General features: G+C 35.3%; 1 protein-coding gene across 3 annotated transcripts; it reads left to right on the plus strand.

Moving 5' to 3' along the window:
• Positions 1–6,662: 6,662 nt before the first annotated feature.
• Positions 6,663–13,410, plus strand: LOC108464872 (protein TIME FOR COFFEE-like). Of its 3 annotated transcripts, none has more exons than XM_017765148.2 (13): positions 6,663–7,135; positions 7,237–7,731; positions 7,837–8,021; positions 8,106–8,412; positions 8,502–8,922; positions 9,002–9,062; positions 9,164–9,256; positions 9,335–9,605; positions 9,687–9,753; positions 9,866–9,932; positions 10,021–10,389; positions 10,526–12,911; positions 13,001–13,410. In XM_017765148.2, the coding sequence occupies exons 1-13, from the start codon at positions 7,030–7,032 to the stop codon at positions 13,009–13,011; spliced, it is 4,839 nt and encodes a 1,612-aa protein (XP_017620637.2). In that variant the 5' UTR covers positions 6,663–7,029; the 3' UTR covers positions 13,012–13,410. The 3 variants fall into 3 exon arrangements, with proteins under 3 accessions (XP_017620637.2, XP_052876084.1, XP_052876085.1); XM_053020125.1 differs by having other exon boundaries at positions 6,664–7,135; positions 7,837–7,931; XM_053020124.1 differs by having other exon boundaries at positions 7,837–8,412.
• Positions 13,411–18,480: the final 5,070 nt, after the last annotated feature.

Raw genomic sequence — 18,480 nt, forward strand, 5'->3', positions numbered from 1 at the left:
GTAGACACATTTTGGTGGCCTTAAAAAATGTGTACTTGAGTGAGAAATGAAGAAATGATCCAATATAATGAGTATAGATTCTTGCTTCCAAAATTGGCTGAATAAAAAATCTTAAGTTTATAAAAGCAATGTAAGGGTTAAAAGCATAGCTAGTGGTTAAAAAACATTGAACAAGTGAAAAGCATTGTGAGTGAAAAGAGGATTTAGTTGTGGAATGTACTCAAAAGATAAATTTTCCTTGAGCTTAAAATGAATTATTTTTGTTTCATAATAAACTATTCTCGTTAGTTTTCTCAATACTCATGAATATAGGATTGTGTATTCTTACATTGTGGAGAAATAAGAGAGGTGAGAGAAGGAGAAATAAAGTGGTGAGAATTATGGTAATATTTGAAAGTGATTAAGGAACAATGTCATGTGCTACACCATTCCTAGTTCGTACGCCATTTTGATGCTGACTTTTCTTTTATATCAAACCGTCTTATAGCTTTAGAACATTACATGTCATAGCCAACACCTAGCCCGGTAAGATATTATCTGTTTTGGGCACACATGACCCTTATGGCTTTGTTCTTGGGAGCACGCATACACCCCCAAAAGGTCTCTTACCACTTAAGTGTTGCTACCCTTTTATATGGCCCATGTCTCTCCCATGCTCTGTCAATGTGGGATTCGCCTAAGGCGTTATATTCACCCCCTTAAGGACTCAGTGTCTTCGTTGAAGTTTGCCCCACCATCGCTCGAGAGGCACGGCGAGTGGCTCTGATACCACTAAATGTAACCGCTCGATTTAAGCAATTACATGGGCCTTATCTGTGGCGAAAACATTTAGTTGAAGCGTGTTCATTCATTTTTGAAACATGTGTTATTATTTCTTTTGAAAACGATGAGAATAATTTTGAAAATTTTGATGAAGATCCTTCATTACCATTATAATTTTGAAAATTTTGATGAAGATCCTTCATTACCATTTGGAAATCAACTTAGTGATTCTTTTAAATTTAGATTTGATATATTAAATTTGTGAAAACAGTTTTATTAGGAAAAAGTCTAAATTATTTTATCCATAAGTAATAATCCATGAAAATTGTCTAAAGTTTTAAAAAAAATCCCATGCCACAGTTCTATAGTCTAACATAAAATAAAATCCCAAATAGTAATAAAGTCCATAAAAGTTCGAAACATAATAAAAATCCATATTCATATAAAATCATTTCCGAGAGGTTCACTAATGATTGCATCCAAGTCCTAACCATGAGGATTATCTGAAACACATCAGTAATGTGGGTGACAATGTGAGATCAACACAGATAAAATCACATACAAATCAAAATATCAATCATCATAATAATCATAAGTCCTAACACTGAAACTTATGCATGAACATGTCGATGCATACTTTAAAACGATACACATTTTATAAAATTTCCTACCGATTTCTGTTACACACCAATATTTAGTTCCCCTAAACTCATTCATCCGAATCACCATTTGTGGACAGACCACCACTGATTTCTAGATAAACTGCCACTTATTTCCACCTTTCATAACATCCCACCCCATACATGTGATATGGTAATTTCACTTTTTAACACATATGAATCACTTTTACACTTAGGCATGTAGACATGCTTACATATCACTTAGTAATCACTTTAACATGTTTCAACATGCTTTACACATTAGATCATAGATCCTAATATTAACATACTCATCTGTAGATATCTCATGTTTAAATTATCAAACGTATTACATAAGTCATGCATCACATATAATGAGGATAAGATCTACACATACATCATTATTATAGCAATAATCATATCATATATCATACATTTCATAAAAATGTACTCGGTTAGAGTCACTTACTTGGGTACCTTTTGAGGAGTTTTTCAACTCTTTTTTGAATACTTAGTGTACTCACAATTAATTATAATTAAATTATTAATATAACAAAAACAAACACGTTACATACAACTAATCGTATTGAACCCACACATTTTTCATAGATCCACAATGCCACAATCCCCTAGTATTGATTCCGCTTGGATCTAAACTCAAAAGATGTGTCTAAACACATATATGATCTCTATTGGTTAGAATTTTTCGAAAGATATTTATTATTAATGGATTGATCACTAAAAATCTCATCATAACACTTACCTCACGGTTTGCACACTTGAATCTACGATCTCCTATCCAAAGTTAATTATCTCTCCTATTACTATTAATTAGACCTTCAAAGAGCGTAAAGGATAGTATTAATACGTAAATAATTAAATAAAAATAATTATTATGGCCACTGTACCATTCGGCCAAGAGAGGAAATCACCAAAAGGAGGAGTTTATGATCAAATAACCCACACTTGCACACTTGATCAATTCGAGATGAACAATGGATCAATATAGACATGAGATTAGATAGTTGGGTGGTCTAAAAAATTTATTAAAGTGAGAGGGTATAAGATTAGTCAAAATAAAATAATGGAAAAAATATAGAGAAAAAAAGAGGAAAACTCAACCACCAGCGATGATGTTCTGATGAAAGGTGTAGTAAAAGAAATGGTGAAGGTTCGACAAAAAAAAAGAAGATGAAATATTACAATGAAAGAAAGAGGAATGGAGGAGAAAAGAAAACCACAGTGGTTTGCAGTTGTGGTCACAGTGGTAATGGACGGTGACAGGGAAGAGGAGGAGGTGGTGCGGTGGCCTCAAAGCATGGTGGTCGGTGGTGGAGGGGTCGATCACTGTAGAGGAAGGAAGAAAAATTGAAAAGAAGAAAAGGTGGTGATATTGTAAAAAGAGAAAAAATAGGTGAGAAATGAGAGAAAAAGAGAGAAATATGGAGGAGAGGGATGAAATGATGGAAATAATTATTGGGTGAGTGGGAGGAAAGGTTGGTCAACTAGTTCTAGGTTCAATGAATCTCTACTATGGCAAGGGTGAGATAAAATGGTAAGAGAGGAAGACATGGAGTGAAAAGAGGATCATGCTCCTTCAACTTTTAGTAAGTTTAGCCCTTAATAGAGGAAAGAAATCCTCCTAACCATGGAAATTAAAGGGTGGACGACAAGCTTAATAAACACATGGGAAAATGTTTAAAAAAATAAATGAAAAGGTGTGAATAAGAGGACTTAAACTTAGGACTACTAGGATAGCTAAGGAGTATTAAACCACTAGACCACTTTTTCCTTATTCTCATTCTTGTGCCAATAATCATAAAATATAGGATGTGACATTACAAGCCTAGAAGTCCTATGTGACTTAGGGTGGGTTTAGATGGGGGTGCATTTACCTACGGTTAGTGTAAAAATAGTGATGGCGATGAGATTAGATACTATAGTGATACTATAATGTGAGACAAAAAATAAGCTAAATGCAATGCACCGCACTCCAGTGCCCATCCAAACCCACCCTTAGACATTTTTGTACATTAGTTCTTGATTTGCATATATATATGAAAAGTGGATGATTTGAATTCTTTTTTTTTTGATAGACATTACATCTACATAAGTTATTTTGATGGAAAAACATAAAGGATGGTGGTTCTTTTGCATAATTGCCTCTATATCTATTTGCTTTGTAATGTTTTGAACTTATTGAATTTACTTTAGGAGTTATGAATTACCTATACAGCATACTTAAGTTGTATGCTACAAAGGTTTCATACATTGCACATAGTTGTTTACCATATTTTATACATCATCATTACTCAAGAGTCGCCTGTTTGCATGTTAGTGTATTCAGTGTTTGCCTGAGGCTAAGCAAATACTTTAAGTGTGGGGGAGTTTGATCTTCCATATCTGTATACATCAAATTAAGACTAAGCAAAGACTTAAAGAGCTTACTTTTGAGTAGTGTATGATGTCTTTTACTACATTTTCATAGTTAATAGATTTTGTGTAATCTTCATCTTTATTATGTTTTTATGCTTTTTTAGGATAATAGCAAGCTTATGCCATTAGGCTCTTAACCTTGAACTAAGCTTGTTTTATGCACTTGGTTGAGGTGAAAATGAGAAAAGGAGCCTACATTAGGACCAAGGCCGTGACACCAATACTTCCACTATCAATTGAAGAGTTGGACTTCTCCAAAATGCACATTAAGTGGACTACCTGTAATGTCACAACACCAAGTGGTGATGTCACGACATCAACCTTTGGGGTCACAACTCCAAGCTAGCAAGGTTGTAACACTAGCCACGGTCTCCAAAGTTGAAAAAGTCAAGTCACTTGAGTATAATGTTGCGACATTTGGAGGTTATTATCGCAATACTGAAGCCCCAAAGCACCCAATGGAGTAAATTATTGCTGATGTCGCGACACCAAGGTGTAGATGTCACGACACCAAGGTGTGGATGTCAAGACATTGACTTTGACAAGGCTCAAATTCTAAATGGCATTTTAGTCCATCAAGCTTTAAGCCAAATGTTAAGTGAGGGCAAAATTTTCCTTTATATGTCAATTTGTGTCAGATATAAATAGTACTTTTATAACACTTTTCATATAGTATTTAGGATTTTGCTCTTTTTGGTTAGATTCTTATAAACATTCTTTTTACATTTTTATTGCATTTTCCTTTTCATAGTAAACAGTATAAAGACCTACTTGTACATTTTATAATCTCTTTAATATTTCAATTGACTTTTAGTATTTTCTTCATTCGATTTCGCATTTTATCGATTTGGTTCAATATTCGGGGATTTAACACATCAAACCTTCAATTAATTCAAGGATTCTGCTGATTATATTGATCATTTCTAAACTCAATTTAACTTCTGTTATTTTTCTTGTGTGATTTAACATAAAAATTATTGAGTTGCTTGAATTGATTATGGATGTGAACTAATTTTGTATGTCGTTGATTAATTGAAATATTAATTGATTGATTTAAAGTTTAGGGACTAGATCGTGAAATTTAGACTGAATCAAATAAAATATAAAACATAGAATTGACGACTCTAGGAGACTATTTAGATAGGTGAGACTAAGAGGAGATCCTATTGAACACTAATTCAATTAGTCCAATTTATTTTAGTGAGGTCGAAAGATAAACTAGATTGAATTGCTTAGTTGGGTAAAATAGTGATCGAGAAGTAAAATTGGACCAATTAGGAAAATTAAACATTCTAGTGCCCTAGTTGTTAATCTTGTGAAATTAGTATATTTGTAATTTAGTTTTTATAGTTTAGATTTCAACGTAATTCACTCATTTATGATTTTTCATACAATGTTATCTAGAAATTAGCTTGATAGACTTTCTTGTTGCATGCTTGGTTATTGTTGGTCAATCTTGTCACTCAATCCTCAGAATACTTAGTGTTCTGTTATAAACACTAGAAATATTATAACCTTATGACACTTGTAGCAAAGTCGCATTTCAATTTTTATATTTTTTGTACAAATCTCTTTACTGAGTGTTCGTACACAGTAGCCCGATCATTTTACCACTAAAAAATACAGTAAAAGGCCATTCAAATATGAGAATGGCGTTCAGCCATTAACGTTTGGTCGTTACAACATTTTGGATCTGTTAAAAAAAACTAACATGCCATTAACAAAAATATATGAACAAACTCTTAAGGAAAACATACGGAATCGTTGTTGAATTGGTTCGATGTACTGATGAAAAGAAAATTGTGTAATAAAAAATCGTCTATATTCCGCAACACTAAACACACACTCAAAAAATATAATTTAATTCCTTTTAAAGAACACTTTTAAGCTCCTTTTCTCGTTGAAAGAAAAAGTCCTGTTTACTCTTTTTTTATCCATTCATTTTCCCACTATATACACCAATTTAAAAATTGCTTTGGTAATTTCATTTTAAATTAAAAAAAAAGCTTTTGTTTTATTTTCCTTGATGGCCATGAAAAAAAAAGTTGCAAAATGAGCCGTTAATTATGGGTGTCCAAAACCAACATTAACTACAACTGTTTTTCATAATTTAATTTGTTTATTAGTACAAAATTTAATAATAAAATATTGACATACTTATTTATTATAATTAATATAATATTTTAAATTCCATAATAAAATATATCTTTTTTAATATCTTCTATATATTATTAATATGTATTATTAATTTTATGTTAAAATTGCGTTTCCATTATTTTTAAATTTTTAAAAGATAATTACAATACAAACATTATTACACTAATATATGCAGATTAGTATAAACACGGAACCGAAATAATGAACATTAACCGGTGGTAAACATATATTTTGTGGTCAGCTGAGTCCATGAGATGGTAATGCTCATGTACTTTTTACCACTCTGCAACCGGCAATAGCAGGTCACGAATCACTTCGGGAAATCCAAGAGTCCCTACTTATGTTAATCGAGATTCTTGGGAAACAGTTCTTAGCTCTCCAAGCAATTTTAATTTTTAAAATATTTTTTGGCAAGAAATTTTAAATTTTAAATTTATTACAAATTAATTTTTTATTGTTACCAAATCGGTAGCGAGTGAGATGAAACTACGGAAGCTTAGTAGGGAAGAAAAATAAAATATGACACGTTGCAATATAGAATAATTTAGAAAGGGTTAAGAGCGAGAAGAGATAATTAATCAACCGTTCAGATCTTGCCATGTTGGTTTAAGCCAATGAAAACCGTTGGATTTGTCGAGGAATCAACGGTTAAGATGTGGGCACTTATTGCAATCAGGGATCTTGGCCGTTCATTAAGGCTTGGAGTGGGTTTCGTTGAGGGTGAAATAGCGAAAAGAAGATGACATTTAGAGCACAAAAATAGGAAAGGGAGATAAGGAGAAGAGAGCGGAGAGAGAGAGGGGGGCAGAGGGAAAGAAGAGAAAAGCTAAAATCTTTCAAGTCTGAGTCTGACAGATTGTTTCAACACAAGATCTTTGAAAAATTATCGAGATCGGATTCTCGCCGGAATCAGTCACCGGAGTTCATTTCTGGGCGAATTATGGTAGATTTGAGACGATTGACTGAGGAGTGATGCGATTAGTCTTGTTTCTATATCAACTAATTCGTTATCTGCAAAAGGAGTTGATTTACGAAGATGGATAGAACCAGAGAAGCGAGGAGAGCCACTATGGCTGCCGTTTCCGCCACACATGGCCTTTCACGGCGGCGGCATAGAAGTAGCTCTGTTAGAGACTCCCCAGGTTTTAAAATCAGATCTGGTCTTTCTTTTCACCTCTAACGGTGTCTTCATAGTGAAGTTTTCTGATTTGTTTATTTTTTTTTTCCCTTTTGTATTGTGCAGAGGATGATGGGCCGGTGGAGTTTCAAGAAACGACGCGTTTAAGAGATCGGAAGAAGGATCGAGATCGAGAAAGGGAAAGGGAAAGAGAACGAGATAGAGAGCGAGATATAGAAAGAGAAAGAGAAAGAGATCGCTTTAGTAGAACGAGTAAGAGAAGAAGAGGCGATAGATTGATAAGTAACAGAGAAGACGGGGCCGATGAAAGTTCTGAAGAAAGTGTGAACGACGATGAAGATGATGACGACGAAGACGGAGGGGGAATACCTGGAGGAGGTTCTGTTCGGATGATTCCGCCGAACAACATGGCCGGGTCTTTGTCGATTCATCATCAACAGCAGCAGCATCAACATCGGAAGAGTTTTCCACTACCCGTGAAAGTCATTAGAACGATACCGCCTTCGGGGCCTGTTCTGACTACCAGCACAAGTACCTCGTCTACGTGGAAGGCAGCCGATGAGATGATTGGCGTGTCGGTGCCTAGAAAAGCTCGGTCAGGTAGAGAGGTGGAAGAGATTAACGAATTTCAGCCTTTTTGTTAGCAAGTATTCTGCTTTTGAAGTGGCTGATTTGTTATTTTTCCTTTTATTTTATTTTGTACAGCTTCTACTAAAAGGTCTCATGAATGGGCATCAAGTGGCGGTGGTGTTGGTTTAGTAGGCGGAGATCAGATTCACCGTCAAGCTTCAACTTCGCCGGTGAGAACAGGTGTAGCTGGGATGATAACATCACCGTCTCCGGCTCCAGCCTCTCCATCTTCTTCCAATGCTACTATGAGGAAGAAGATGGTCAGTTTTCTGAATTTTTTTTTCTTTGTTTTTGGCTCTTTTTTTGTTAAATCTAGTGACAAAGATTTGGTTTTTGACGTGAAGGCTAACGGACCAAAGCAAAGGCCACCCAAATCTTCGTCGAAATCCTCATCTTCAGCTCAGGAAGAGATAGAGATGGAGATTGCGGAGGTCTTATATGGTTTGATGAGGCAGCCACAAGTCCCATCGAAGCAAGATACAAATGGGAATGATTCGGTCAAGTTCGATTCACGAGAAGTTAATAAACACAATCTTGATTCTAAATCAAGAGTCTCTTCACCGATCTCCTACTCCCCGTCAACCCTTCCTCAACCATCTTCCAATATACCTTCAAATTCTAACTCTTCTGCTACTCCTATGTCTGCAATTGGTTAGTAACTTTCAGCTTAGAAGAAATAGAAACTTCTGCTTTTCTGAGCAATTGGGCTACAGATTTTGATTTGGGTATTGTTGTTGCAGCTCCCAAGAGGAAAAGACCAAGACCGGTGAAGTACGAGGATGAAACTACTGCGGTAGCACCACCTCCTATATTCTCTGTTTCGAACAATTCAATTTCATCTACAACTAAGGTTGAAATTGATCAACCCGCTAAAATTGAAGCTACCTCCATGGCTGAAATTGATGGTACTTATTTGATGAATTCTTCTCAAGCTGGACCAGCTTCTGCAGAGCTCGTTCAGGCTGAACCAAAGAAGGAAGAGAAGAACAATTTGGTACCAGATTCTAAGCCTTTGACTGAAGAATCTGAGATTAGAGACGTGGGTATCTGTAAAAAAGAGGAGTTTCAATCGCCAATGAAGGAAACTTTACCTTCTCCTGCTAATAATCCCTCTATTGCTGGTCCCAGATTGGATGATGAGCGTGAGACTGTGACAAAAGCGTGAGCATTGTTTCCTTCTACTCATTCCTCGTTAACTTTTTATGGGGTGTTATAAGTCTCGAAAGCTTTGGTGTTTCAGGAATTCAACAGTTGGTGAGGTCGAGAGTCAGCGGGAAGTGAAGTTCCAGATAGATCTGATGGTGTGGATCCTCCTTTTCTTAAAAGATGCAAGCTCTTTTATCTCCCTTCTAGTTGATTCTTTGTCTCTGGAATTCTAAGCTATTTTTTATTTTGGTTTTAGGCTCTTCCTCCATCTAGATCATCACCAGAGAGGGATGATGAGATTGATTTTGGGGTTTCAGATCCTAAACCATTGCCCACAGATATGGAATTGGTTAGTCACCTAGCTTTCACCAGTCTCTTGGTATGATGTGTATCATAAATTAATGGCTTTTTTTCTTTTCTTGTGCAGGAGATGAAGTCTACGGTTAAGGAAGATGATAAAAGAGTGAATGTCGGAAATGAAGATGTGAATGTGGAAGCCGAGGATAATAAGAAGGCCAAACTGACTGCTGAAGAAACTGAATCGCATAATCCAGTTATAAAGAGTGAAATGAATGCTCATCTAAAGCTTGATTTGGAGAAATCTGATAGAGATAGTGGCACAGGTAGTGTCGGTGTGAGCAAGTTCAAACACAATGTTCTAAAGCAGGAGCAACAGCAGCCCGATAAAGAGAAATCTGGTAAAAGTTAATCCTTTTTTTCCTGGGAAAATTTTTCCTCTCTTGTTTCTGATCTGGACTTATGTTTTTTGCTTTCTACAGCACAATCTTGTGCTTTACCTTTGCCGATGTCATTGGCTAGCTGGCCTGGTGGAGTTCCTCCAATGGGGTATAGCTTGTTGATTTGATATTGGGTTTTGTGCTTTTTTGTCTTTAGTATATAAACCAGTGGTTTAGATGTTGTAATGGGGGGTAATGAATTTTTTTCCCTTCCTGAGCAGATACATGGCTCCTCTGCAAGGTGTTGTATCCGTGGATGGGAGCGCTGTATCTTCAGCATCTATTCAGGCATGTCGATATGTTCTTAATGTTTTCAGGTCTTGGTTATTTAATTGTTTTGGGTTCTAATTTACCTTGAACTTTTGGACTTTTGCAGTCTCCACATTTGCTGTTTACTCAACCAAGGCCAAAGAGATCTGCAACCCATTGCTACATTGCTCGGAATGTACACTGTCACCAGCAATTCATGAAGATGAATCCTTTCTGGCCCACGGCACCTGGTTCAGCTTCACTCTATGGTCTGAAGGCAAATCTAAATGTTGTGCCTGCTTCGGAATTGAATGGGAACATTCCTGGGAGAGCTGTGAGTTCTGTACAAGACAAGGGGCAGACTCTTGCAATTTTCCCTGGTCATGGTGGCAAAGATAAAAGTTCACAGGCTGCTACCAACATGGTGGATTCTGCACAGAGAAAGCAAATGCTGCTCCAGCAAGCTCTACCTCCTGGGGCACCCAGTAATATCCTGGTATGCTCTTGCCCGAGAAAACCTCATTTCACTTTTCTGTTCATTTGTTTCTAATGAAGTCCAGTGTTGTGTTAATTCCACAATTATATCTGGACAAAAATTTGATATTTTTCTTTTTGGTTTATTTCTATTTCAGCATGGCCCTGCTTTTATTTTCCCATTGAGCCAGCAACAGGCTGCTGCTGGGACTGTCCGACCTGGGTCTGTGAAATCTCCTGGTGCTGGCAGCACAACTTTGAGCTCGTCTAATTCTGCCTCAGTGAGTGCCGCCCCTGCTGGTGCAACTGCCGCCCCTGCAATGAGCTTCAACTATGTGAATATGCCTAGCAACGAAACCCAGTACTTGGCAGTTCTGCAGAATAATGCATATCCGTTTCCATTTCCTGCACATGTTGGGGCACCACCTGCATATCGAGGGAATCATGCGCAGCCTATGCCTTTTATTCCTGGATCTTTCTATTCTTCCCAAATGGTTCACCCAACACAGCTTCAGCAGCAGCAACAGCCACCTACACAGTTACAGCAAATCCAACAAGGTCATCAGAACACTAACATGTCTATTGGTGCATCATCCTCCCAGAAGCATTTGCAGAACCTGCAGCAGAGGCCTCATGGAAGTGGTGGTAGTGGCAGTGGAACCTTGCAAGGCTTTCCTGCCCCCAAAAACCAGTCGTCTCATCCCTTGCCACTACAGCAGCGGCAGCAACAACCAAGTCAGCATGCTTCTTATCAAGCCCGGCACCTTGAAGGTGAATTAAGTGGCAAAGATAGCCCATCAACTTCTGACAGCCGAGTATCTCGTGCAAATATGAATATTTATGGTCAGAATTTTGCCATGCCTTTACAACCTCCTAATTTCACCTTGATGACTGCTGCATCATTGGGTGGTTCCACCAGTTCTGGCTGTAACCAGGGGGAAAAGAAACAACATATCCAACAGTCAGGTTCAAAGGCTGGAGTTGAGTCTCTTACATCTCAGTCATTTGCCATGTCGATTGCCTCCATTAATGGTACTACTACTCCTGGCGTTGATATTTCCTCCTTTGGACGAGATCATGCAATTCTTCAAAGCCTTCGGGAGAGTTCAAGGCAAGGCATCATGGCAGCTGCTGTAGCTGCCCAAACAGCCCAACAGAAGAAGAATAATTATATTGCTTCCGAAGAAGGGAATCATGGAACTAATGATGCATCTAGTGTGGAAGAAGGAAGGAATGCCATGGCAGGAAAGAGTTCAGCTACTGCTGGGCAGTCCATTGCCTTCACCAGGTCGGATCTGTCTGATTCGTCTGTTTCCACTATTCCTGGCAGCAATGTTATTGATAGTTCTGCCCGTACAACTAATCTTGGCTCTGCTCCCAGAACTTCAGGTTCTGTTATGCCTGCTTCAATCAGTTGTGTAAATGCTCCTAGTGGTCGGCAGCAACTTCAGCGGAATCAACAGCAGCAGCAACAGCAGATGCTTCAGCTTCAGAAGCCGCACCAATTTGGGGCTGCTTCTGCTTCTCGAAGCAAGGTGCCGGTGACAAGTAATGGAAATGCTTATTCTGATCACCTTCCTTCATCTTCTATGGCTACAAAATTCCAAAATGCCCTGTCTCCTTTCCCTCAAAATCTTGTGCAAACCAGCAGCAGTCCAGCTCAATCTCCTCAATGGAAGAATTCTGTAAGGACAACTGGCTCTCAAGCTTCTTCTCCATCTCTATCTTCAACTTCATCAAGCCTAAAAAATATTTCCCAGCAACAAGCCCGGCCGCAGCAAAACCACACAGAGATTTCTTTCACAGCTAATCCTAACTCAACACAAAATCAACAGCCTCCTAGTAGCACCCCATCCCCCTCTACTCCGATGGTGGTTGGCTCTCCAACAACTTCAATCTCCAGAAGTGCTGGTGGTAGTCCCAGGACAACAGGTTCCACTTCTACTGGCAACAAAGGTTGTCAAGCATCTAGTTTATCATCTCAGCTGACCAAGAACTCACCATCATTGCCTAGTCAGATATCATCTCCTGTTGGTGGGAGGAGTGTGCCATCAGTCCTGGGAAACCCCCATTTAAGTTCATCTTCAAGTATGGGGACGAAGCCCCAATCAGTGCTACATCAACAGCAGCAGCAAAAGCATGCACTACATCAAGCGCAACTGTTCTTCTCAAATGCTTACATTCAGGCCCAAGCTCAACACTCACCAACCACAACAGCTGCAAATGGGTTCTTTCTTCAAAGACACCGTAATGAGCAACAGCAGGCACTGCCTTCAGGATCATCAACTTCAACGTCAGTGTTGTCATTGTGTTCTCCAGTTACTCCTGCTAATACTGGCACCACTGACCCTGCAAAGGCTGTAGTTGCTGCTGCTGGTAATATGAAAGGTGGTGGCATAGCATCACAGGGACTTATACATGCTGCACAATTTGCAACCACACAGTCATCTGGAAAGCCATATCAGCTTGTTCCAGGTTTCCCATCCGTTCATGCTGTTCCTGCTGCTGTTCAGGTGAAACCAGCAGAGCAAAAACAACCTGCTGGTGAGTAGAAATATGCGCTTTGTGCTTTGTATTGCTATCACCATACAGGGATCAAGATACAGCACTGAGAAGAGATTTTGGCATTGCAGTTCCTTGTTGATTGTGCTTATCGTATCATCCAAGACACTTGTGCTCATAAACTTTCTTGACAAGGTTGATCATTGTTCAGTCTAATTAAACTAGAATGGTTTGATGGGCGAAAGATGGAGAAATAGGTTGTCAACAATGTTTTTGTAGGGCAAATGAAGATGGTGTAGGGGAATAGGGCTCCAGGAAAAGCACGGAAGTGGAACACCTACTTTTCCGTCTCGTGGCAGTAATGGAGGTTCTTTTTCTTATATAATTTTATTTCCTTTTTATCTTTGAATTTGGGATTTTGAAATTTCCAGAATAGATCAGTAAACAAATCTTTTGACATAATATATGCAACTGAAGGGTGTATATGTATATGTGTTTCACAGGCACATTTAAGAGTAATCCTCTTCATTTTTTCTATTCATCTATTTGCCTTCATTTTTATTTTGATTATTATGCCTCTTCCATAACATGTCTTGAATCGATTCCTGTTATTTTAGTAGCAGCACAAGTGTTGAAGAGAAGAGGGATTTGATTGTTCTGTCTGGTGATAGGAGGGATATTATGACGATGGTGATGTGGATAAAACTAGAGCCTGACTAAAGCTTTTGAAGCTAAAGTTGAACAAGACAATCAAATACAATACGAACTCATATAGCTCACTGGCGTTTTATGTATATAAACAAGTAGGGTTTAACAACCATGAACAAAAAGGAAAAAGTAGGGTTTAACAACCATGAACAAAAAGGAAAAAGTAGGGTTTAAACTTGCGGGCCGTTCATCAATCAACACCCTTTGTACATTATTCCATTTTTCTCATAATTTTTTCCCTTAGCCAAATAGTGATTGAGCCTCGCACTCTCTACCCTCGGTTCCCATCTGGCTTTTTTTACAATAGTGATCCTATATAATTTTAAAAAATTATGAAAATAATTTAATTTTAAGATTAATTATGAGAATGACTTTAGTTTTATAATAGACGTGAATGGCGATAACATCTTAAATTTTGACTCAATCATCAGTTAATTATCAGTTAATTATATAGTAAATGATTACCTTTAAAAAATATTATTTTTGGTATGTCACTTTTTAGGCAACATTTGTATGTGTTCTTTGAAATACTTGTATTTTCACGAGTACGAAGAAGGAAAAAAATAATAATTTTTTTTATTCTGGTGATAAATTCAAATGTGGTGGCATCAATGTCAGTAATTTTATTTTAGTGTCACCTCTTAATGTGGAGGTACCAAATTTTAAAAAAAAAATATCTTCGGTCACAGTTTCAAATGTAGTAGCACCAATGATTTTTATTTTTTTACTTTTTCGGTGACACTTCTTCATATAGAGGCACCAAAATCTATGAACAAAGTTCTTTTTTTTTTTTGGGTCCTAGCTCCAAATGTGATTGCATTAGGTAATTTTTTTTTTATTTTTCTCCTGGTGCCAACTACAAATGTGGCATGTGACCATTGGTGCAGGGCTTCTTATAACACCTTTTACCCGTATCTGTCGCCAGAACAGAGTACGAGGTATTACCGAGGAGTACAAAACACTTACAGATAATTTAAATATATTTTCATAACAACTTGTCTCGATTTCATACTATTTCATATTTAAGCTTTACTCACCAAAGTATTTGAAATATTATTGTTATGCAAATAGCACACATGAGGTACATAATTCCATAGTTAAGAATGAACACATTTATCAAACATATTCCACATTCATATATCAATGTCTTACATTTCCATATATCAATAACCGTCATTTTTCTTGTTTTTTAGATAATTATGTGTAACCATTGATAAGCATGTCAACAGAAACTTTTGACAACATACTCATAATTATCTTGTGATTGTGTAACCATTTTACCTTGTGATTGTGTAACCATTGTCAACAGGAACTCTTAACCATTTAACCATTACCAATTGCTCCATCTCCCTTAGTGTTAACCTAGGTATTTCATTACGGGTGAGCAAAAAACGATATTATATTTTATGAGTCGTTTATCTATAAGAGTGATGGTACACTCTCCACACGATAAATGAAATGTGTGCCACTTCAAACGTCACAGTATCAACGTGAACACATACATATCTTAAAAGCTAGACAATTTTTTCATAAAACACCACCATAATAATAAATATTCTCCCTTCAACATAATATATTTATTTATCTTTTTTCTTTCTTTCAACATAACAAAAAAATCCTAATTTTTTTTTAAAACCTTCACCAGATAAATAAGTGGCACTAAAAAAAACAAAAAAACATTGTTTTTTGTGCCTCCACATGAGGCAACACCTAAAAAAAAAGAAAGAAATTGTTAGTGCCACAACATTTAAATTTGACACCAGGGAAATTATTTTTATTAATTTTGATACTTTTACATATAGAGCGACACCAAAAAAGTTAAAAAAAAAAAAAGTTACTTGTACTGCCACTTTTCTAAAAAGACCCTTCCCATCTCTTCAACAAACAACACAAAGTTGGTTGCTGAAAAGGCCACCTCTCTCTATCGTCAGTATCTGCACTGGATAAAAATATTAAGGGAGTATTTAAAAATTCATTAAAAATTGTTTTCATGCATTAATAAATGGAAATTTTAAATTCATAGACGGGATTGAAAATGTTACATTTTTATTTTTGTATTGTTATTTTAATTTCATTTGTAATATTTAAAAATTTACAAAATTATATTATATATTGATAAATAAAATTTGATGAATATTTTAATACTATTTGGAGGATATGTTTTTCCTTTCCAAATTTACCCTTTCTCGCTTTTTTTCAAGGTTGGTGGGCCCGGAAAACTCGTTCCAGAACTGTACTCAAAGGTAAGACATGCATCTGTTCTCATCTTCACACGTGCTCTCATTCTTTTTCAATTGTCCTTTTTTTTTAATCATTTTAGACCTCTATGCATAATATTATAATAACTTATATAAAATAAAAGAAGTACAATATTCCAGATGTAAGGGATAAAAACTTGCATAGATCCAAAAATGAAACTGGGGGGTTTTCGGTTTTCCCCAAATTTTGGTGTGGATGTTGATGTTGACCCCACCAATAAAAGCATTTGTTCCCTTCTATAATCCCCCAAAAAATCTAAAATAAATAATATGATCGTAAGATTTAGGTCTTTCGTGATGTAGGGAGTGGGACCACTTAACTAAAGAACAAAAATAATAAAAAAATCAAGTGGGTCTATAAGATTAAATTAACCCCTTATTTTTGTAAACATTAAATAAAAACACCAATAAACAGTAGTCCCATGCCGCCATACTATTTTTAAGAAGCGGAAAAGGTAAAGTAAGATATTTTATAAGTATCTTTGACATCTAAAATGACTTGATAATTTGCTGTCTTAAAATTTTTTCCAAGAGTTAATACGTAATTTCTTGTTTGAATTTGTTTAAAGTAATTAATATTTTTAGATTTTATTAGTGTTTGAATTTGTATTTTATTATTTAAGTTATTATTTCATATTAATATCGTTAGTTTATGTTGATATTATATTGATAGTTAATCCATTGATGATATGTGATAGCTTTTAATATGTCACGTGATCAATATAAATTTAAAATTTTAAAAATAAATATATAAATTAATAATAAAGTATAAAATTTTCAGAATAAAAGTTTATTTTTTCATTAGTTTATTTATTTTAAAATTTTTAATTTATACTAAATCATATGACACAACGAGAAGTCTGCTATATGCCGATTAACTATGAAAATCATGTTAACACAAAATAATTATGTTAGTGCATACATACCAATTTAGATGATAAAATACAATTCAAATATTAAATAAAAATAAGTCAAACATTAACTAAATACTTTTAAACAAATTCAAAAAATATTATATATTAATTTTTTAATAATGTAAACATAAATATGTATGTGTTATTGAATTGTTGAAATTTATACGAGTATGAAATGCATATTAAATATTCACATCATTCGTACTTAAAAATGTCTCTGTCTATTATATTATTTTCATAGTTATTAAATGTTTATTTTTTATTTGGTATGAAATTTTGTTTTAATTTTAAACATGAACGAAATTTTTATTAAGATAGAATAAATCCTATCACTTTTATATGGGTTATTATATAAAAATATTTTTGAAAATAATTTAATAATTAATTGAGTTTTTAAATTAAAAATAACATAATTGAACTCTTAATAGAATTTAAATAATTAATTAAGCCTTCAATACTTTTTATGAAGCCATTTAATGCAGTTTATTTTGCCACGTGGCATGTTTAGGTGGTGCCACATAACGAAATATGATTTTTTAATTTTTAAAAATATAAAAAATCTAAAAATTATTCTTTAATAAAATATTTCTCTTTTTATTTTAACTATCGTTCCTTTTTTCCTTTATTTTCTTCTTTCCATTTTCCTTTTTCCCGTTATTTTTTTTTTTATCTTCAAAAAACAAAACTTTAATAAACCAAGGCATTGTTTGTTTCAAATCAAGATTCTACTTTTCCTAACCTAATTCGAAGCCCGTCGAATGGTTCATTGGAGAGACTCAATGTAATAAAAACAACAGCAGCAGAGAAAAAAAAAAAAGGCTTCTGCCGACTGAATAGAGGAGTGGAGTTCTACAGCAATGGAGATTTTTATGAAGGTGGATTTCACAAGGGCAAGTGTAATGGGAGTGGGGTTTATAACTATTTTGTGAATGGGAGATACGAAGGGGAATGGGTTGAAGGGAGATATGAGGGGTAAGGAGTAGAGAGTTGGAGCAGGGGGAGTAGATATAGGGGGCAATATAGACAGGGTTTAAGGCATGGATTTGGGGTTTATAGGTTTTATACAGGTGATTCCTATGCTGGTGAGTGGTGTGATGGGCAAAGTCATGCTGTTGGTGTTCAAACTTGTGCTGATTGCGAGTTAAAGTCTGGGGTTAAACATGGACTTAGCTACTACCATTTCAGGTATGAAAATAATTTCTTGGCTTTTCCTTTTCCAAGTTTGAATTAAAAGGCGGACTTTGGGTTTAATTTCTTGAATTCATGTTCATTTCGTTTTTCCTTTTAAAGCTTTACCATGGAATATTTGATTGATTAAGAAAATGGTATTGTGGTCTTATATTCCATAAATGTTTTGATTTTTATTTATCTCCAGTAAAACCCATAAATTAGTGAGATATACTGTTTGATTATTGAATTTATAATCCTATATATATATTTTTAAAATAAAATTAAAAAAGGGAAAATGGTAATTGGAAAGAAAAAATAAAGGAAAAAGAGGAAGATAGTAAAAAAAAAAAAGAGAAGATAAAATATTTTTAAACAATTTTTCTATTATTTTTAATATTTATTATAATTTTAAAAATTAAAATTTTTAAAATTTAGATTTTTAAAAATTAAGTGAAATTATTAGAATTTATCACGTGACACAACCTTAGCGTGCTATGTGGCGAAGTTAACAATGTTAATCGCTTCCATAAAAAGTGTCGATGTGAGAGTTTAATTGTTTGC

The sequence above is a fragment of the Gossypium arboreum genome, chromosome 10 (genome assembly GCF_025698485.1).
Source record: "Gossypium arboreum isolate Shixiya-1 chromosome 10, ASM2569848v2, whole genome shotgun sequence".
Classification (NCBI taxonomy): Eukaryota; Viridiplantae; Streptophyta; class Magnoliopsida; order Malvales; family Malvaceae; genus Gossypium; species Gossypium arboreum.